Source organism: Phalacrocorax carbo, chromosome 2 (genome assembly GCF_963921805.1).
Source record: "Phalacrocorax carbo chromosome 2, bPhaCar2.1, whole genome shotgun sequence".
Taxonomy (NCBI): Eukaryota; Metazoa; Chordata; class Aves; order Suliformes; family Phalacrocoracidae; genus Phalacrocorax; species Phalacrocorax carbo.
Genome location: NC_087514.1, coordinates 23,861,295 through 23,884,515, shown reverse-complemented (window position 1 = coordinate 23,884,515; position 23,221 = coordinate 23,861,295). Strand labels below are relative to the sequence as shown.

The following is a 23,221-nucleotide window of genomic DNA, read 5'->3' as shown; positions in this document are numbered from 1 at the left end:
TCCTGCAGACTATGGCTCAGCCTGGTGCCTGTAATGTCAGCTGGTATCTCTCCAGAAACAGTTTACTTCCTGATGCACTTCTTGAAGATATGAAACACCCATTATTATTACCAAGCCTTGCCATCAGCAATCTCAGCTCTAGGGTACTGTGGTGATTAATAATTGGGTAATATCTGAACACAGTTTGCACGCTGTGGAGGAACAGGGTGCTTGTGCCATGCCTAACACAAACTGGCCCTGCTCTCAGTTGGGGAACACTAGGGTACACGTGATATAGAACATGGATAGTGTTTATAAAATCGTGAATTGCATTATACTGATAGAAAGATGTTGTTTCAGGGAAAGAACTAGAAGACTGTGGAGAAGAGCGAAGACAGTTAAGGACACAGAATCACGGAATCACAGGTTGGAAGGGACCTCAGGGATCATCTAGTCCAACCTTTCTAGGAAGAGCGCAGTCTAGACAAGATGGCCCAGCACCCTGTCCAGATGACTCTTAAAGGTGTCCAACGTGGCTGAGTCAACCACTTCCCTGGGAAGATTATTCCAATGGTTGACTGTTCTCACTGTGAAAAATTTTCCTCTTGTGTCCAATCAGAATCTCCCCAAGAGCAACTTGTGTCCATTCTCCCTTCTCCTCTCCATGTGACTCCATGTAAAAAGGGAGTCTCCATCTTCTTTGTAACTACCCCTTAAGTACTGGTACATGGTAATGAGATCCCCTCTAAGCCTCCTTTTCTCAAGGCTGAACAAACCCAGTTCTCCCAGCCTATCCTCATATGGCAGGCTTCCCAGTCCTTTGATCATCTTGGTGGCCCTTCTCTGGACCCCTTCCAGCCTGTCCACATCCTTCTTGTATAGAGGGGACCAGAACTATACACAGTACTCCAGGTGTGGCCTGACAAGCACTGAGTAGAGTGGGATAATGACTTCTTTATTTCTGCTGGAGATGCCCTTTTTGATGCAACCCAGCATCCGGTTGGCCTTCTTGGCCGCAGCAGCACACTGTTCGCTCATGTTGAGCTTTCTGTCCACCAGAACCACCAGGTCCCTTTCCACAGAGCTGCTCTCCAGCCAGGTGGATCCCAGTCTGTGCTGCACTCCCAGATTATGTTTTCCCAGGTGCATGACCTTACACTTCTCCTTGTTGAACTTCATAAGGTTCTTGCTGGCCCACTCCTCCAGCCTATCCAGATCTTCCTGCAGAGCAGCTCTCCCTTCTGGAGTGTCTACTTCCCCATTCAACTTGGTGTCATCTGCAAACTTCATCAGGCTACACTTGATGCCGTTATCCAGATCACTTATAAAGATATTGAATAACATTGGGCCCAATATTGATCCCTGGGGGACTCCACTTGTGACGGGTTGTGACTTGTGACACTTGGAAAAGGAGCTATTTACCACCACCCTTTGGGTGCTGCCTGTCAGCCAATTCCCCACCCACTGCACAGACCACTTGTCTAGGCCATAATGCATTAATTTCTCCATGAGGAGACTGTGGGGGACCGTATCAAAGGCTTTGGAGAAGTCCAGGTATACAATGTCCACTGCCCACCCCATGGCAGCCATGCAAGTCACTTTGTCATAGAAGGCCACCAGGTTTGTCAAGCACGATCTTCCTTTAGTGAAGCCATGTTGGCTTTTCCCAATCAAGTGCATCATTTGACTAGTGATGGCCCTCAGGAGGATTTGTTCCATAACTTTCCCAGGGATTGAAGTAAGGCTGATGGGCCTATAGTTACCTGGATTCTCCCTCGAGCCTTTCTTGTAGATTGGGGATACATTTGCCTTCCTCCAGTCCTCTGGGACATCCCCCATTCTCCATGACTTCTCAAAGATTATGGAGAGTGGCCTTGCAATGATGTCAGCCAGCTCTCTCCACACCCTCGGGTGGATGTTGTCAGGGCCCATTGATTTGTAGGGGTCAAGCTCCTGCAGTAATTCATGTACTAACTCTTCCTTCACTGATAGTGGGTCGGTGTTAGGATCAACCAGCAATTTCGTTCCCAAAGCCTGGGACCCAACAGTATTGGTAAAGACAGAGGTGAAGAAGGTGTTGAGGACCTCTGCCTCTCCAGCATCATTGGTGATTGACTCTCCTTTTCTGTTTAACAGTGGGCCTATGTTTTCCTTCTTTTTCTGCTTATGGTTGACATACCTGAAGAAACCTTTCTTGTTACTTTTCACTTCTACAGCCAGTTTCAATTCGAGTTGGGCTTTTGCTTCTCTAACTGCATCTCTGCACACTCTGGCAATGCCCTTGTAGCTCTCAACGGATAATCCTCCACTTCTCCATCTCTGGTATGCTTTCCTTCTGGATTTGAGTAGACCCAGGAGGCCATGGTTGAGCCAGGGGGGCCTCTTGCTCCGCTTACTTCCTTTTCCTTTGTATGGGATAAATTGCTTTTGTGCTTTCAATAGAGAGTTGTTGAAGAATTCACAGCACACACTAGCTCCTTTGTCTTCCATGGAAGCTTCCCATCGAATCCCTCCCAACTGAGCCCTGAGTGAAGTTTGCTCTTCTGAAATCCAGAACCCTTGTCTTAGAGCTGACCTTCAGCACACTCAGCAAGATCCTGGACTCCACAATATTTTGGTCACTGCAGCCAAGGCTATCACTAACCAAGATATTACAAAGCAGGCTTTCTTGGTTTGTGAATAGCAAGTCCAGCAGTGCCTCCTTCCTGGTTGGCACATCTAACATCTGTATCAGGAAAGAGTCTTCTATACATTCCAGGAACTTGGTGGATGACATACGAGCTGCCGTATTGTTCTTCCAGCAGATGGCTGGGTAGTTGAAGTCATCTATCAGAACCAGGTTCTGTTGGCCAGAAGCTCGCTTTAGTGCCCCAAATATTGCTTCGTTGGCTTCATCATCACGGTTAGAAGGTTGAGAGCAGATGCCCACTGTGAGGTCCTGCTTGGAGATGACCCCTTTGACTTTAACCCAGAGACATTCGATAGAGCAGTCGCAATCATCATAGTTGACTTTGATACATTCAAGGTCTTCCTTAATGTAGAGTGCAACTCCTCCACCTCTTCTACCCTGCCTGTCCTTACGAAAGAGCCTGTAATGGTCCATTGCGATCCCCTAGTCATTTGAGTTGTCCCACCATGTTTCAGCTACTCCTATGATGTCATACCCTTCTGAGTGGGCACGGAGCTCCAGTTCCTCTTGTTTGTTACCTAGACTGTGTGCATTTGTATGCATACACTTGAGGTGATTACTCTTCTGTTTCATCTCTTGGGAGACAGCTAAGGAACCTTTATCCTTGAATGTGCCCAGAGGAGGGCAACAAAGCTGGTGAAAGGGCTGGAAGGAATGTCCTGTGAGGAGCGGCTGAGGACTTTGGGCGTGTCTAGTTTGGAGAAAAGGAGGCTGAGAGACAACCTCAGTGCTCTCTACAGTTTCTTGAGGAGGGGAAGTGGAGAGGGAGGTGCTGATCTCTTCTCCCTGGGATCCAGTGACGGGACACATGGGAATGGTTCAAAGCTGCACCAGGGGAAGTTTAGATTGGACATGAGGAAGCATTTCTTTACTGAGAGGGTGGTCACACACTGGAATGGGCTTCCAAGAGAGGTGGTTGGTGCCCCAAGCCTGTCAGTGTTTAATAGGCATTTGGACAATGTCCTTAATAACATGCTTTAACTCTTGGTGAGCTCTGAAATGGTCAGGCAGTTGGACTGGATGATCATTGTAGGTCACTTCCAACTGAAATAGTCTTCTATTCTATTATTTAAATATTCTATTTATTTAAATCCAGAGGAACTCCATCAACATTGAATTTATTTACTTCATATTTGCCTAATTTTAGTTTGATAGGATTGGCCCCTGATTTTCCGTGCTTTATTTTGCCTTTGCTTTTTTTTTTTATCCTTTCTCAGCACCCACCAGCCAGGCTTGCACTGGTTTAGTCCATTCTGTTCACATCCTTGTTTACATTCTTTCTGTACTTGCCCTGTATTCTTCTCAAACATAATACAGTTATGTGCATAAATAGTGACTACAGAAAAGTGTGTAATTTTTGCACATCCCAGTCTGTATCACAGTGTTATAAAGCTCCATTCATACCTGTTACATCTTTGTTCCCAAAGTAACAATAATGTTCCAAAAAAAAAGGGGGTCCACTTCAAACAAATGGCAGAAATAACTGAACAATATCAGGTCAATTATATGGTGACACTCACCGACTGGCATCCTTGCACTCAGACCTCAGAACAACCAAAAGTTTTCAGGTGAGTCCAGCTATCGGAGATGCTTAAGAACCCAGTGGCAGATCTTGCTGCTGGGGCTGACAGTGCGCTACCTGCCACCAGCAGAACCCAGTTCTGCTGTTCAGAAGTTCGGGAGGTGGATTTCAATGGGGCTACAGGAATTTTTACTATTCTTTATTTTACAATTGAAAGCTCAAAGAGAATGGCTTTGACCCATAACATTTATGCTGCACAGCTGTAGAAGCACATTGCATGCATCCACTGACAGAGGAATTTGGGGTCCATAAGACTGCATTGCCATTAGCTGGAACAGGAGCCAGTTCATCTCAAGAATCCAGTACCTGTAAGGTCTCTGGAAATCTTTTGCAATGATAATCTCATGCATGTCAGCCTTCTCGGAACTACACTGCCTGTGACTTACAAAGTCTGTGCTGGACTCCATGCTTCATTGTTAGCATAGGGGAAAAAGATACCTGGTATGTAAATTAAGAAAATAGCATAGAATTTATTATTTCCCTTTTTAATATCCATGAAGTACAGACAGCTCGCTTTACATTCCTTTGCTTTCCAACACGCTATTCAGAATAATTTTCCTGCTTTCAGGACTAGTTTCAGGACTTGGTCTTCAATCCACCTCATTATTAAAACTCCAAGTTACCATTTTTTTTAATTTTTCCCAACACAAAGAAAATTCTTTCAGAGTTTAAAGCTAAATATATTGCAAGCAGAGCCTAAGCATTTTAATCAATATTTAACTTAGCTAGATTCACTTTACACTGGGTAGCCAAGTTCCATGCATTAAGAATTATCTTGCACCTCTTAGTTTTACAGGCAGTTCTTACCAATACAAGCACTATTGCTGAATTCCAGCACACTAGTACCTGAATCTGCAAGGACTGAGAGAACAGGCTAGAGGCTCGCACTTTGCACTTATTGTAGCCTTTTTTCTTAAAATTGCTAACAAAAGGATTAAGATAATTTGGCTGTAAAACCATCTCCTCCAAAACGTAAGCTTATTTCGGTGTCACTGTCATGCACTGTTCCGGGATTGTTATCTGCAGCGAGACAGATTCTGTCTGTTAACGTGCTTCACTGATGAGACGCCAGGTGGTTAACATACATCACAATTTTGTTGCATTTTCCACTGTCCTTAAGCAAGTTATTTTAACCTATATAGTAAGCCCAATACATAATAAGACAGAAATTGGTAAAGCAAGGCTCATGAAATTGGGGAAGGGGTATATGACCTGTTCAGTGTTCCAGTAGTCCATGGCAAGGTCAAAGGTGGTGGGGGTCTCAAACCAGCTGAGAGGCAGCTCCACCAAGTTACTCTCGTGCTCTGATTTTATAGCTGGTGTGAAGCCCCTAGTCCCCACATATCTTTGTGCCCAGAGTCTTAATCGCTGCAGCACACCCTGCTATGACTCTTGGGGCTGAACAGGGGCTGTTTGGGTAGATAAATGAGGGGTGAGGAGGGAGGAAGGCCTCATGGTTCAACAAAAATGTTTGCACTTCTATAATTTAAAGGAGCCACACAACTAAACCCTCAACCACGAACTGTGCTTGTGATTAGTGTTTAGCTGCGAGTGGGTGACAGCTTCTTGATTCGGTGTAAATACCTCCCCCAGGGTGTTCTGTTAGAAACTGCCCAGGCTCTTGACATAAGTTTAGGCGTAATTTTCTGGCAGCTGATAAGCAGTGTAGGGAGAGGCAGAGGCACATTACCAGAGTCTGCACAGTTGGGGCTGGGGGCTAAGCAAGGGGTGACCACCAAGTCTTCACCTAGTTCCACCCCTCACCTCAGCCTCATCGTGGTGTTCCCCTCTTCAGCAGACCCCTGACATTAGTTCTGTCCCAGGGTCGAGACCCCACAGTCATGCAGAGCTGAATGGACCTAAACTGAAAGAGCTTTCAGAAAGTCTCAGCCTGCTTGTCAGTATGGTTCAAGCAAAGGATCAACTCTATCATCTAGACTCGCAAAAGCAGGCAAGAATCTCATCTTAGAGCTGGTTCATTAAAAAAACCCTAACAAAGCAACCACCCAGCTTTGGCAGAATAAAAGGGGTGTGTCTTCAACATGGACAGTGCAGCAGGGTGATGAGGGGACACACTGACTAAAATCTGCCTGAACGGGTGATTTGTAATGGCAAATAAATTTGTTTGTTTACAAATTGGAACAACTCCTTGAAGACTATTTAGCAATAGAAAACAGTCAGTCTTGTCTCTGTAAGAGCTATCTACACTTTTCACAGGGTTTTAAAGGCGCTTATAGTCTGCCAGTGACAGCATTTAAGCAGTGTAACTCAGCTTACTCGTCTCTTCCCCCATTCCCAGACTATTAATCAGTATTCCCATCCTTTTGTGTTTCTATCATAAATTATAACCAGATATTTACATTCACAGAACTGCTAAGACAAAATCTACTGGATAAGTTACTTCCCTAAGTTAGCTGCCCTACTAAGGCATAACTCTGATGAACTGATGAGCTCCCCATATCCAAAAATACTTTTCTGGACTGTGAATGGTTGGACAGTTGTCTGCAATTCACGCAGTTGGAAAGGGACAGTTTTGTTTATTAGATAGCTTTGTCAATCTCTAACGGCTATCTCTATGTACTGTGAGTGTCCAGACAATGAAGATGGGCAACTCCAGTGTCAAAAGTTGGAGTAATAGAATTGCTTCAGTGAAGTTACTCTGGATTTACAGTAGGGAAAGTGAGACTTGAATCTGGACAACTAATAAGGGGTCAGTAAATCCTTTTCTACCTTTTTTCCCCCCAAGAAAGACAATGAAGCTAATAAAAATGATACTGGACTGAAAGTAAAGAGAAGTGGCTGTTGCACACAGTTAACACTGCACACAGTGCTCTCATAAAGAACAGGGAGTTTCCACCTGGGAAATTCCCTCAAACTCTATGTTTATCCTCATGAAAGATGAGCAAGCAGCCAAGTAAGGGAATGCAAAGGATACAACTGCTCTGAAGGAAGATGGACCTTTGACTGCGGAGGGAGAAAGATTTTTCTAGAATCAGAATTACTATTATATTTAAATTTAACAATCAGTGTAAGTGACAGATGTCTTAGTGGTCAATGTGGACAATGCAGGCTAAGACATGAACACTCAACAAGAGAGGTTCACGTTTGATCTTGCCCCAGCCCAGTGCAATAAAATCTGTGGTAAAGGGCATTTTAAAAAGCACAACACAATAGAAAATAGAAACAATGAAGCTTACACAAAAGCTCTAAGACTGCCTACCTTATACCTCCTGTAGCCCTAAGAATGCTCTTTAGTCTGGCTGTTTCCATACTACATAGGTGTCTCTGATATTAGCTATGTTGCACTAAGAGCCCCACCAAAATCAAGGAGACATTTCTAGGCAACTTTTTGCAATGCAGCAGCCCAAACATTGTCACTTTGTTCCCACAGTCCAACACTGTGTGTGGTGGTGGTAAAAGCAATGAGTTCTGCAGCCAAAATAAAGCCTTACAAAGTACCACCTGCCATCAGGACCCTGAGTTCCTTTTTCTCTTCCTCCCTCCTGTCTCTTGGTGGATTCTTGATTGCTTTTACTTTTTTTTTCTTTTTCCCTCCTTGAAGTTTCCTGAATTTCTTCCTTCCTGGATACCAGGAGACATGTTGGGCCACCAGCCCATCTGCTCTGAGAACAAACTACTTGCCTCCTCCATGGCTGTGAGGGGTTTTGATGCTAACCTCTACTGCGCAGGACCAAGTGCTGGCAAGGGCCATATGAGAGCTGAATAAGACCTTTAAGATATGATCCTGGGTGAGTGCCTGGATTGGCAACCCAGGGAGTAGAATGGGTAAGACTTGGAAATGCTATGGGAAAGAAAGAAGCCCATTTTTAAAAACTTATATTCGTCCTATGAAAGTTAGATTCCTAACTGTGGGATTGGGGAAGTCTGAGCAAAGTAGCTCCACAGCTAGTCCAAGACACGGTTGGAGAGCACTCCCCTAGCTTCCTGCACACAAACTTGCAATGTCTGGCCTGACTTCTGAGGCTGGGTGCTGGATTTAGGACCTGGCCATCAAGTGCTGTCATTAAACGATGTGCTAAGAATGGAGAAATGTCACTGAAGACCTTCCAAAGCTCTGATTCCATAGCTCATACATCCTCTTGCTGCCAAACTTGTTTCCAGAATGAAAACTGATCCCCTGCTCAACAGGGAAATGTGAGAGCCCCTACATCCACCAGAAAAGAAAGGGAAGTGCCTTAGTCACAATCCTTCCTACTCTGTCTACACTGAACCTCAGCCAGAGGCACTGACCCTGGGAATGGGTTTCTTGAAAACTTTAGGGAACAGCAGACACCTGCTCGGCTTCTGTATTTTAGTCTTCCCCCATTTCCATTATGCCTAGCTGAAAACAGGCAGGTCTTCCATACTTGGCCATGATTCTGGACCTAAATCATCTCTGGACACCAACTGCTTTTGCCCACAGCCACTGAAATCAATGGTACTTCACACACTGGTGCAGGAGTCTCAGCCGGAGAGTGATGATGTAATATCAGAGCTCCTATCTGCAATTCATGCATGCCTAAGAGTGCTAAAGAAATAATAGGAAACAACAACAAGATTAATAATTGACATATCGAGGAATATATATTGCTTTGGCATTAGATTATGCTTAGAATATATTGGGTAAAATTAATACAATTCCTTTAAGTAAAAAAGCCTATAGGCTATCAGTACTTATATTTATTTTTAAAGTCTTTTTATGCATATTAATGACAACGTCGCTCTAAGATTGATAAGTTATACTTATCTTACTGGTGGGGAAGCAGAGGTTAAGTAAGTTTTTTAAGGCCACACAGCAAGTAAGTGCTTGGATTTATAACTCCCAAATCTGCCTTCTGCTCAGTCCAGCAGGCCATGCTGACTCACTGTGGAATGCGTATTTCCAGCAAACTCTTAAGGGACAAGAGGAATCAAAAGGAACAAAAGGTACAGATAAAGTAAGCATTAATTCTAAACAATAAATATTGTCTGCCATTCAAAAATGTGAGTCAACTTCGGTTTAGGATGTCACACCTCACCAGCACATTAGCCAGAAGCAGGGGCACTAGAATAACATGAGGGAGATTGTTCTGACAGTGTTTTTAACAAAACTGAAAGTCAGACACAACAGCCTAATGACAGTCATGGGATTTCCAGTACAAAGAAAATCTAATACGTGTCTGAGATTTCAAATGAAGTTTATGGAGATTTATCCCAAGGTAGCTTTAAACTTTAGAGAAGCCAGAACTGTTCCCTTCCATGCAGATCCTGGCATCCACAAGACTGTAAGAAACCAGCAGTGATACTGTTATTCCAGCTTCTGGAAGACTATTTCTGTGCTACTGCTCGATATTATATAAGTCTGCTCCTCAGTGTTGGACCTATCTGTATGTACTGGAACATTTGAAAAAAACCAAACTTGTTTTAAGCAAAATAAGAATTTAAATATTAATTTACTCCTACTAAAGATGAAATATTTTAGGAAAACTAAGAAAATTAAATGGAACTGACCCTGCAATATCAAAGACCTTTTGTCAGACATTAATCAAGACAAGTGTGAAAGGAAGTGCCAATTATGTGACAATACTGTAACCAGACCGTCTGGAATCTGGCTCTGGAGTGGCAATAAAGAATTCATTTCCATCCCATTAAGAGTCTCCATCCATAAAAAGTTAATTTCCTTTTATAGGTAAACAGAAGGGAGATGCCCAACCTGACATGGCTCCCTGAATAATCAGACGGGACTTGTAAAGGCCTTAATGCACAAAGCAGCTCAAGATGCAGACTGCCTGCTCCATGTACCTTCTTCCCACTGCATCTCATTTATGGTTATGCAACTTATGTCATGGGATAAATCCCAACCCATTGCTGGCAGATTCCAATTTAAGTACCCACAACAATCTTTTCTGTGCACTGAAAGAGGGGTAGAGACTGAGACACAAGTGACAAAGAAACTATCAATAAAAAAAAAAACCCAGAAAGTAGAGAATAAAGAACTGAACAGCCCTATTTGAACTTGGCTTTCATTAAAGTCAAGCAGCTGATCCAATACCCGCATGTAAAAAATAGACAGGGAAATCACATATTCTGATACTTAATTTAGAACCTGACATTCTAAACTTACTCTGCGGTAGTTAAGTCAGAACCAGACACTACTCGTGCTACGCATTATGGTTTCAGAAACACAGCCTTCTGAGTCCCAGTATACAGAAACGTCTTAAATGATGTTGCAAATAAAATTCACAATAGAAATCTTAGCAGTTTTAGTCATGAAGAAAAGCTCCAGTTCTACTTATGTTTCTTGTTACAAAACTGGGAATGTTTTGCTCATTTTGAGAGCTCTGGTGAAGTGATGCTTAGATAGCTGTAACTGGAAGAATGAAAATGAAAAGATTTTCACAGAACTGTTCTTTTTGCCTGGAGCATGTCTGCATCTGCCCAGTTTTCCTCAAAACATTTGCAGTTTCTAAAGAAATTGCTAATCTCTCTCTGAATCTTTCTTCTTACTCTTTTTGATCCATTACTTTTAGCATTCTTCCCTCGTGCCAAAAAGTCACACTGAACCTCAGATCCTAATGCATGCCTGCCTACAACCCGCTCCCCCTCCCCAAACCAGGGAAGTTACTCACATATAATATTTTTTAATGAAGAAAGTATGTTCTGTCTTTTGTACCAGCAGCTCTCATATATGGTTTGTGGCCTCCAAACTGCTTGCTAACTGGCCATGCAGAGATAAAAGACTACACAGTACTGACTCCACTTCCTCTCCTCCCTGCCGCTGCACCAGGTGTGCATCCTTGTCTCATCTGTGAAGTGACAGGGCACAGCTGAAAAAGCCAAGGTACATTCATTAACCATGGTAGATGTATGGCTGGTTCTACCAGCTCACCGATGCCTGGCAGGAACTAGTAACCACAGTGGTCTTATCTCTTAACATCTGTTTTGGCCTCAACAGACTCACTCAGTCCTACGTCAAAAGTCTTGCAACAGGAGGGGAGTATCTGCAGTGGTGTATGTCCACTCTAGAGGCTATTTCAGCATCTTCTATATGCCCAACATAAGCCTATTACAGAGCCACAGCCAAAAGAAGGGTGGTAAACTTGGGGCATCCTTCTATGCTGTTCTTGTGAGCTGTGCTGCTGCTATAGACTACAAGAGTCCAGAGGCCTCACTACCCTGTTCCATGGTCTAGAGACTGACTGGTTTCCATCCAGTCCCACTATATAGAGAGTCTCACAAGTGGTGCACAGACTCCTCACATCCACTGATGTAAACTAAGCTCAGCTTATCAGCTCAGATTTTGGACGTTTTCTATTGAAAGCTGAAGCAATCAATACATGACTTAGTTTAAGGTAATGAAAGTACCAAAAGAACCAACTACAGTATTAGGGAAAGAAAGCAAAACTGAAAACAAGTCTTATACAATACGGTTAGCTTCTTGCATCTTTATTACAGGAAAGTGTCAATTAAAAAGATGACTGCTAGTGATATCAGTGAACTGGTGAGCTGGAGGCGACTGATAATCATCTCTTCAAAATATGGTATCTTCCGTCTCACAAAGAGCTTTCAGCATAGACTAGGCTAGGCAAATAAAGACACCTGGAAAAAACAATGATTCAAATAAGATGAGGGATAGTGTGCTGTAAGCAATGAAGATGACAAAATGGAAAGAAGTTACGGGGAAGAAATAAGTTTTATAAACAGAATTCTGGTGCATAAGAAATGAGGTAAATCTCAAGCCTAGGTGAAACATGATAGAGACATGGAGTGGAGGGCAGGAGATGAAACAACGGGGAGGGGCAGAGTTAGGAAGAGCGCAGTTGGAGTGAGATTAAATTTCTGGTAGGGCTAACTGGAACAGCTTCCCGATTCAGGTCCTTAGGATCAGACATGTGCTAGCGCTAATGCCAGGGCTGGGGCAGGAAGGCACACTGGGAATAAAGTAGCAGGTTCCTGGGTGCCAGCAGGAGGTGAGGTCTGTTGGCTTGTACCTTTGTGTTAGTTAAGATTTTAAAACTGACTTGCAGTTAGATTGATTTCTTGGCTTAAAAATATGTATGAAGTATTCCTAATTGCTCTACTGGTGCATAGCTTTCTGCCTGGAGGAAGACAAGAGCTTTCAAAACTCTACACCTTGGAATTTCAGAACATACATAAAGGCCAAAAGTTTCTACAAAGCTATTGTCCTTCTGGCAGAGTGACTCCAAATGCCCAATATGAAACTCCCAGCATCCTGGAAAGCCTGAAAATGCAGGGAATAGACACTTCTCCAGCTTTATTGCCAGACCACATTTTAATCCTCAAAATGTTTGCTCTATCTGCAGAGGCTTTCTGGAGGACCAGGTTAAGCCAAAGCCAACAGTTCCCCCAGCCGTTGTTGCATTTCACATAAAAAATGGACAAAACAAACCGTACCACACTAGCAAATGAGTTGCTCACTTTGCAAAGCATACAGTGTAACCCTAAAAAACAAAGAGAATTGACTAACATTTTGAAACTCAAGAATTCACTTACTATCGAAATAATGGTGCTCGGTGGGTGAAGCACACCTTTGCGAGGTAGGTAATGTGATCTACACTTCCCAAACTGAATCACTGAGACCATGAAAATATGTCAGTAAGTCAGTGCACTGAATAAAATCAGAGCTGGTGGTATATTAAATACCAATCTGGTGACAAATGACATAAACCAGAATTCCCTAAACCAGACTTATTTCCAACTGATCTCACTAGAGGCTCTGCTTGCTATTCCTAAACCTCCTTTTGGCACAGGAGTGCGCAGAGTAAAGACACACACATGCTCATTATCTGCACATCTGCAGGCTGAAGTTCTAGTAAACATTAGATTAAAGAATAGTTCCTTGGACTTTGAAATAAAGAATAAAGCTTTGACTTCTATTATCATTACAATTTTTGAAAACAGCCTTCAGTTCAAGCCCCATGTTAATCACTGGTGTTCATCCACTGACACAAGGATTCAAACCAATACCATAAATGGGAAAACGACCAGTTCTGTTAAGGAACACGTCTGGCAGGATTGAGCAGTCCACATACAAACTGCCATGACTTTCAGTGGGGTGCTCCATTATTCTTTATGTCTACTACAGCAACTGTGCTTGCCAGCTTAAACCTGTGGATGTCTACATACTTCATTTTTTGTCTGAAAATATCTGTACCAAAACAAACCAAGCCAGATGCTGAGCCTGCAATGAGACATTAGGATGAGCATATGGCATTTCAGTTCTTACACCCTAGCAGAAATCCACTATCTTTATTAACTAGTTTATATCAATGTGCATACTTCATTAAGCCAACACAACCTTTAAACTTTACTACCTTCACACCACTGCAAGCCTATGTCAGCCTTTCCACTAGAAAACTTACCTGCCAGAGATTATGTTATTTGAAAAATTCTTTATACTAAGGAATTTGGCTCAATAAGGAATTCATATTCTACAGTTCAAAACAAATATACTATGATTTGCTTCTTGCTTTGCATTAAGAAAATGTTATCTGTTCTTTTTTTCTTTGGCAAAGGAAAATGAGCTCTTACTGCATGTACTTGATCCTTCATCTGGATTCCTGCCTTCTGATATTTAGATAAACATAATTTAATACACCAGAAATATTTAATGTTTTACAAAGAGCTTCTGTTCACATTTGGTAAAACTTCTTTTGCTAACCTATGTGCAGAAGGATTCTTGTATAAGAGGAACTAGTTTAGCTTCCACATGAGCAGCTGTTAATGTAGGCACACATTCAAGCATGCAGTTGTCTGAAATAGCAGCGCGCTAGACGTTGAAAGTCAAGAAGGGCCAGCTCAGGTTGCAGCGCTGCATAGCCACTCCTGTGAGATGGTGTAATCACAAGCCAGTGAAATCCTTCTGCTAGGAAGCTATTACTGGTCACTCGTTGCACTTCTTACAAAGCATTCAGATTGGCCTTAAAGCAGCGATTCATGAAGGTATCACACTGCTCTGCCTCCCTTGCTGCTGTCTTGGCTCACTGCATTCGTTTCCCTCCTATTTTTCTGCAAACCATACATACCACACAACAAATTCTGTTCCAAATGTCTCCTCATTTTTCCTTATCCAGAAGGTAGTTTAAAATCACAAATGGAAAGAATGTGTCACTTGAAGCCATGGTTGTGACTTGTTCACACTTTGACTTCAGAAGAGATTCTGATTTGTTGCTTTTTAGTTACCGCAATTTCCAGCAGATTTCCCATTCCCTTGGCAGTAATGAAGAACAATAGTTTTGTCTCCTCATAGTCATTAGGAAATATTGGTTGCTTAATGCTTAGTTACAACAATGATTTACAAACTATAAATGCCTACAGCAGAGACACATTTTTCAGGGTTCTGCACACAGACTGCTTCAGCTGAAACATCTGAGCGTTAGTTCTGCTTTGCATAAGAGCACAGACTACACCACCAGATCACTGTCGGTCGGAGACTTCTAGTTTTCATCTCAGATTTCTCTGGCTGCATGACCCTGGGAACACTTTGCTTCCCGGTGACAAACACCAAAGAACTACCAATTAGTTGCATTTGTTTCCTAATACTGTATATTTTAAGTGTTCTCCCTTTGAAGCATTTGTAAGAGCAGTACAAAAGATGCCAAGCAACACAAAATTCAGATGTTTAAGGTAACAGATGCATTGTATTACCCTGCAAGTGCAGGTACAGAATTATCTCTACTGTCACCAGAAATTAATTCAATAATATTAGTAGAGATTCAAGATTCATGATACAACAGTATTTCAGCACTTACAGAGTTTACAGGGAACTGCAGGTTGTGAAACTGCAATGACGTTTGAATTCTTCTAGAAAGCCCGAACACCAGGGACGAGTAGTAACAAATGGCAACAACAATTTCTGTAACATTTTGGATCACTTAGGAAATTTTATAAAGTGTATCCCAAGCAACCAATCTACAAGGATTAATTTCGAAATGTAAGAAAAGAAACTGAGTGAAGGAAAAGCATTCTGACCTAATTCTCACACCATCTAAGACTTATTTTAATCACCAATTCAAATATGAATTTAACAAAGAGCTGACTTCAGAAACAGGAACAACTTCAGAAACAACTGGCTTCAGAAACAAGTTAACTTGTGTGCCAGCTGAGGAAGAAATCAGTTTTGTTACAAGTCAACTTCAGATAACGTTTAAATATACGCTAGACTTTTGAAAAATCTGAATATGACAACAGACAGTATTACCCCTTTTTTTTTTTTTGACTTTGCAGGAGTGTTCACTTGCAATATGTACCTTCTACCACTACTTTAAAATGATGCCATTGAATTTCTGAATAAATTACTTAATTTGCATTTCTCTAACATACTATGACCAAACATATTTTGATTAGAAAAAGAGCTACTAGCCCATCTATAATACACTGGCAAGTTGATTACTTTTACTTCCTTTGTAAGTAAGATAGTAAAAACAGCCAGAGAGACTAGCTAATTCATGCTAAAATCAAACTCCAGATCAGCTGCAGACCCAGAAACTGCCCAGATCTTCTGTTTCAATAGTTTAAAGTGAAACCATGTTCCTTCTCTCATAGGGGATTTTCATGATACACCTCATAGTGCCAGATCACATCCAGTAATGAAATACCTGCTGTACTGTGACAACCAGAAACAACAGCTACCCATGACAGTCACACAACAGATCATTCATTCTCTTCTACAAAGCAAACTACCAACATGAGTGAAGAAGCCCTTCAAGATAGAAAGCTTTGGTACCTGAACAAGTTACTAAGATAGGTAAGATAGGTGTCATCTTGCCATGGAATAAATGTTAGCACAGGGACAGCCCACTGCAGAATAGCCTATGTGCATCCATTTTATATTGCAGTTTACCTTGCACTGTCTTGTCCCCCAAGTTGTTTTATGACACTAGAAAAAATCACTTCATCCCTCCATGATTGTTTTCTGTCTCAGTTCTTTATTCCATTTTAGCTCATTAGTCTGAGAACAGCATGAGACAACAATCTGTCTTGGATTTGAAGAGCGCTTAGCAAAATGGAGTCCCTGGATCAAGGTATCTATACACCACTGTGATAATAAATAAAAGAAATCATATTGACCTACAGACAATCTAAACTGATCTATGTCATTATGCTGAAACAGTGAAACCCCCTATGACAACAGCTTCAAGAGGAAGTAGGCTAAAGTCCTCTTTCTGTTCCTGTAAGGAAGACAGATAGTGTTCCTTGAAATCTAGCGTACCGGAGGTAAATTCATTCTTTAGAATCAACCTTTGAAAAGGAAGTCATTAACGTTTATAGATATATTGAAAGGCACAGCTGTCCTTTTTCAGTAACAGAGGTACATACTGAACAAACTCCTCTTTTAGTCAGACATTTATCACATCCTTATTTCAAAGAGTAGTAGTCATTCCACTGCTGAGGTTCAAACAGTGCTTTGGATTTCTCTGGGTTTAAAAAGTGACATACATTAATTTGGAACACACCCACCCACACCCCGATTTTTCAAACCTTCTCAATGTGCAGCTCTGAAACTACTTATGCATAGAGCACAGGCAAAGTACAGCAAGGCTACTTAAGGGTCAAAGCTTGGTTTTCTTGGTTATATTTTGTACCACCTCATAGGTAATCTTAAATCTTGAGAGGCCTCTAGATCACGTGTTCAATACCTGAAACCTTAGGTAAGAGAGAGAGACAGAGAGATAGACAAGAGCTGTGATTCAGTAATAATACAGAAACTAAAACAGGCAAATCTAAAGAAACCGTGCTCTAAAACCCCATTTACACCAACAGCGTGGTTGCCGTTTCTCAGGGAAGGAACCTCCCCACTTCTGAAATGCTCATTAACAATGCACAACAAACAAATAAACTCAGTAAAATGGGGTAGCATCATTACCGCTGCACTAAGTAATAATAAACCAAAACGTATTTACTACATATATTTATTTGTGGCATTCAGCCATACTGAGAATACAGTTACAAATTATGCAGATAGTACATACTGAAAGACAACATGATTATTCAAGATACAGAGTATTATTAACAGAAATGTACTTATTTAGAGAAGTGAATGTAATTTAGGTATACTATGAGTTTATATTTCCCTGTTCATGAACAGATGTACAATAATGGAAATATTCAGGAGTATGCTCTGCTTTTTGTTTTGGTTTAGTTTTTTTAAGATGCTTTCCTTCCTGCGGCCTTGTGGCTGATAGAAAAGTATTGTTTCATTAACCTTTAACTTAAGAAATAAGATCGAGAATTATTCAGATGCAATTTATAATGGGGCTCATCCCAGTGAAGCCCGTGTCACACATCAAAACAAAGACAACCCTCTTCACTCAAACCCATACACAAGAATGAAAAACATACATGGTAACAACACAGAGAGATGTAGGTTACTTTTATCAATACTTACTGTAATTTATAATTTTATAAATATTTGATGTTATTTAGCAACAATTTAAGAACAGCTAAGTAAAAAAAAAACTGATTCATTAGGTTTGCAGAATTCATTTTGTTTGGGATTTTCAAGGCGATGGCAACAGGAGAGTTAGATGTCTAATCAGCATGGGAGGAGAGAACCTGCTTTCTTTGAAAACCTCCAACTTAGTATGTAGTACCTTTCTAGCCTTCATAAGAAAGTATCTAGCTGATTCATATCCCTAGGTTATTTACAAACAAAGGATTTCACAGCTAAGTACAGGATGGGTTAAGACTTCATTTCATACAATGTTCCTAAATAATAACATTTAAAATACTTCTATTCAGCATACTCAGGAAATCATCCATAAACCTATAAGTGCTGTCTGGAAACAACTGAAATGGAAAGCAATTCTAGTAAGGAATTCTATTCAATCAAGTCCTCTCCACAAACATGAAAGCAATACAATTATATGGTTCAGTCTGGTCCTTGTGGGAGGAAGAAAAAGTTATCCTTCATGACATATTTCACAAAGACAACGACCTTACAGAATTATTATATACAGAGCAGAACACCTAAACCACTTTTTAACCACCCTTACAAAGAAAGGTTTGCTTAGTAACTTTTCAACAAAAAGGTAAAATTTTCAGCCTAAGGCCGAAGCAGCTTTACTTCCAAAGAACGACAAACAGCTTTGTTCTACAAAATTTACTTCAGGCAGGTATTAACAGCATTGAAGAAACACGACGCTAACCTAATAAATAAAGGCGTGATCTATACATTAAAGACATAGTAAAACTTGAACTGTTTCTCATTCTTTTTATAAACGAGCAGATACTAAACTATGGGGAGCCATTAAAAGAACTATGAAGTTGCAGCTTATTACTGTCTGTATATCAGAATGTGTTATTATATTATTCAGATTTTTTTGAGGAGGACTTCTAAAAGAATATTTTTTTCTCAGCTGAAGTACACATGAAAAAAATTTGAACAATAGATTTATCTCTCTTCATAGGGAAAATAATACAAATTTGATTCTGTACCAGGATATATTTTTCATGCCCAGGAATTTAATATTCATTACAAAAGGCCTTTTCTAATCATAATATTTTATGAACACAGAGGATTATCTTCACATCTTGCTTGCAAGTCAAGATAAGTCAGAGGTAGCTTAGGAATGCTTTAGAATTTAGTGTTTTACTTGAAATGAATTAATCCCTCTTTCAAAGGGGTTAATAAGTACAAAAGGCAAACAGTATATACAGCTGCCACTGCCTGCACCAACAGAATCATTCCAAGAAGCTCAAAATAAGATTAGAACAGGGAAAAGCACGGCGCACTTCTTTGCATTTGCTTCAGTGCACCAGTTCAGGCTGGTTTTCTACAAAAGGAAGCACCCCACTAACATAGTATGCTATTCCAAGTGACAGAAGAGCAATGACAATGATGAGGAGCAGCACCCTCCAGAAGCCCAGGTCTTCCACAAACTCTTGCCATGTTGTGCGGAAACTGGAAAAAACTCCTTCACCTTGCTGTAGGTTTGGATTAAGGAGGGAATGGCTTTCCATTGCACTACGGAGGATTAAAGTTAAAAATACATCAGAGCAAAAGAATGCACCTTTAAGTACGACAGTAATCCTACTAAGAGCAACCGAAACATTCTAAATTAAAAACTAAACCCAACTGCAGATTTATAGTGTTGCCTCAGCTAAATCAAGACAAAGCAGATCAGGAAAAGACTCCTAACTCTAAACTTAATTTAGCTGAAAGGATGTTTTATTAACCTCTGCAAAGAGAATGATACTTGTATCTCTACAACCACACTGAGTTTGCAGGCTTGCCACCTAGAAGCCTTCAAAAGTGAGTCCTCATAATTCCTACTAAATATGGCTTAGTAAAATCTAATGAAGCATAAGCTAAAACCTCAAGGGGCACAGCTCTCATTAATAAAACAAATAATGATTTAAAGATAAACTCTGATTAATAAAATGGAAACTTCAGCCAGTGTAATTTAGATTCTGAACTCCGTAGTAATCTTTACCACTCTCCTGCATGTCTTTGTTACAGGGGCCTCTTCTCGAGCATAAAAATATCACAGAAAACAATAAATTTGGATAACAAGTTCAGAAACTTCCTGATCTTCAAGACAAGTTGGCATTGCTGTGTTTTCTGCCATATGGCGTTCAGCAACTGCTTTGATGTTTTAACATTCCGCTACCAATCCATCAGGCCCCCTTAAATTGTCAGACTATAAATTAGGGACTGGAACTCTCACTTTTAAATGAGAAACAAATATAAAATTGGAATGAGGCAGTCATCTTGACAATGAATCACCTTTAGAAAAAACATAAGTTGTTTCAAATACTGCATGCTTTCTTGTATCATTCCCCCAGTTTTGCTGGTTTCACAATGGATTTATAACAGTAAACTTTCTCTGCTGCTGTATGAAAAACCTTGCAAAGAATAGGAAAACTTTCTCATCACTTGATTTCACTTATGTAAAATTTTAGCCATCTGCACAGTCCTACTGCTTCTCACTTGAGTGAAATTACATACACAGGTGTTTACAGGATCAGGCTCTGACAAGCACTGAAAGGAAATTGTGAAACCAACTACGTACACGATGATGTCAATAGCAGAAGGTAAGCAGAGAAAAACCAATTTTTTTCCTCCCTTCTAATTGCTTTCAGTTACCGTATTCCTAGATATCTGTTATAGCAATAATAAAAGAAAACATTTCAGGATAAAGTAATTTCCAAGTCAAAACTAATTGTAGAAATGCTATTGTTCTTGGTGACAATAATAAATTGACAAATGATTGTTCTCAGGAAAAGGTCTCATTTATGAATCTCTCCTCTAAGATTATATCACGGAAAAACTTCACACTATTCATATGGTATTTTTTCTTAGGAAGTACAGCCACTGAAGAATGATTAGCCTAAACTCCCATAGCTTGCTGAAGTATTGCAGCATCATGTGCACAAGATTTCAGAAATTGCCTATTAAATAGCTTGTCTTTTTTGTTTTTTAAATATATACCTTGTTGTACAGCTATTTTTGCTTGCCCATAGCTGCAGTATTTAGTCATCTTCTCTGCTTATTATGATTTCCCAAGCAAAACAAAGGTTTTTTACAAGACAGCCATTGGTGTAGAACAGAACTACTCACCCATTAAGTACTGACTAGTTAATACATAACTACAGAGAGGTTAAATAAAGGTGCAATGCAATTTAAGTGAAAAGATCACATGCTTGCTCATTAAATAGAAAAGGGTACATAGAAAACACTTTTGCTATTTTATATTACAACCCAATTAAAAATCAATGTTATTCAAGATTTTTTTTGGTATTACGAATTACAGCTGCTTAAGAAATGGTAATGCAGCAATGCATTCTACAGAAGAGTTTGTGCCACATAGGCCAGGCAGACGCTCTCTTCTGTTTCCAACACAACGTGGAAGTTCACATTTGGATGCACCTGTGGGTGCAGTCACAGGTCATGCTGGGCTGTGTAGATGGACAGATTGTCTGTGCTGGAAGACCAACAGAGCGAGCTCTGCCTCCTGACAGCACAGTGCCGCTCCTCACTGGGAGGAGTGCAAAGCAAGAGAAAATAAATTCAACTCAGGAACCTAGCTTTGGCCTCTGCTTACAGAGCAGCAGCAACTGTATGTAATAAGGAGCAGAAAACTTAAGTCAGAGACTGTTTTTAGAAAGAGCAACCATTAATCCTCTGTAGGTTCATACATAATGTAAGAGAGTCCGGGGGGGGAGAGGACAGAAGACATTCATCTAAGTGTCTCTAATATGTGAAAATAATACTAAGAGGGAGGAGTGAAACTGTGGAGGTCTGAAAAGCCGACTGTTACAAAGACATTATTTATTTACAAAGCAAACAGCACACAAGCTCACTTGCTTTTGCTGCTGTAGGCATCTGTTATTTATTATTTTAAAAATAATATATTTCAGACATTTTAAACCCGTTCACAAACAAGCTGGGTAGTGCACTGTTTATGTCTCTGTGCCTCTCCCCAAGGAGAGTCGCTGACTTCCTTGCCAAAGCAAACAATATAACATTTATGAAGGTCAAATAACAGAAAGGAAGCTACGTTCATTAAAGGGACACTATCAGATCAAAAATCGTAATTCAGATGGGGCTGAGCTGTTGGTCCATATGTTTAAACAAAAACAGCATGAACACATTTCTTTGTGACAAGCAACTTTCAATAAAATTTGGTTAAGTCAGAAAGGTAATATGCACAAATTCTTGTCATTTATACCCATGTAATTTTGAGAACAATATTAAATTTTCTATTTCAGGGTTTAAAACAGTCTCTCTGATGAGTGGGTCAACTGACTTCCCATCTGCTCACTGGGAGTATTTGGCATGATTTCTGTAATTTTGTTGGTTTCACCTTTTCTGTTTACTCACTCAGATAACAACTCCATCGACACAGTTTAATTTTCATTTAGAGTACAGGCTGTGTACATTTTAACACAAACTGAATAACAACTACATGACAAAACTCCCTGTCTTTTGTGATATTGTGTTCCAGCAGTCACAGTTCATGACCATTATTAGACAATATAAAAAATTACAAATTTGAATAACTGCAGTATAAGAGCAAGTATTCCAAACAACACTGGTATCCTGTTTCCAATAGAAATTAAAAACAAAACAAAACAGTGCTGGAAAGATCTCTTGCATTATTAATCTCAGTCCACATTCTGTCATGTGTACTGGCAATTCAATGATTTCTGCAAGAGAACTAGCCTCCTCTGAAACTTGCAAGGCTTCTTGCCTCATTTAAATCCTACAAGAAGGCTGTCTTGGAAGCTCACTGTAAAAAACCACTCCCAATTTTCAATCAAAAAAGTATTTGTGGTTTATCTGTATCCTTTGGCTCTTGTGCTATGATCATCTTTTGTCTTAAAGAGTTATTTTACGTTGTTCAAAACCAGTATTTCTTGTCAGCAACCACACACCTGTCAGTCTTCTCTCTGCCAGGCTAAAACGAGCTCTAGCTGCCTCCTTTCACAAGGAGACGCTCCATTCCCTTGAGCACTGAAGTAATGCTTTTCCATGCTTCTTAAAGAAAAAATTAAACTTTTCTGAAAGAGGCTAAACAGCATTACGAAATGTACTACACAGCAGAAGTTACCATTGCTTTTTACAATGGCACTGACAAGTTTTCTTTATGTAGTGGAAATATCTCATTTTGCACATTGTAGGACTTCATTGCCTTTTTCAGGGTAGCTTCAACTCCTGGAACTGACTAATACATCAAGCCTTTTCTCCTATACACTTGTTTTCCACTGAGGAATTTCCATTTTACGGCATACAGCTTTAGGTAAATGAAGTTTCATTTTGTGCTACTGAATTACAATTTATTCCTACTAATTTCCTCTCCCTTGTCATCCCAGATTTTTGTCTATGCCATCCCAATTTTCCTCTGCGTTGCCTGTATCTCACTTCCTAGTATTACTGACACGATACTATTTTCTACATCAGTATGATTTATGAAAATTATAAATAAGTACAGTCCTAGAACCAGACCTTTAGAAATTCACTAGTAACT

The 23,221-nt window shown here is 40.4% G+C and overlaps 1 protein-coding gene across 6 annotated transcripts in view; it reads right to left on the bottom strand.

The window, feature by feature from the left end:
• The window catches only part of ANKRD46 (ankyrin repeat domain 46), an 87,188-nt gene that overhangs the window by 48,204 nt on the left and 15,763 nt on the right, over window positions 1-23,221 (bottom strand). For 4 of the 6 annotated variants that reach the window (XM_064442312.1, XM_064442309.1, XM_064442311.1 and 1 more), the window contains exon 4: window positions 17,146-19,215. The exons of the other annotated variants lie outside the window; for them this stretch is intronic. In XM_064442312.1, the coding sequence (XP_064298382.1) occupies window positions 18,999-19,215 (217 nt within the window). In that variant the 3' untranslated portion in view covers window positions 17,146-18,998. Of the gene's footprint in view, window positions 1-17,145; window positions 19,216-23,221 lie in introns of those variants that run through there. 6 annotated transcript variants of the gene reach the window in all.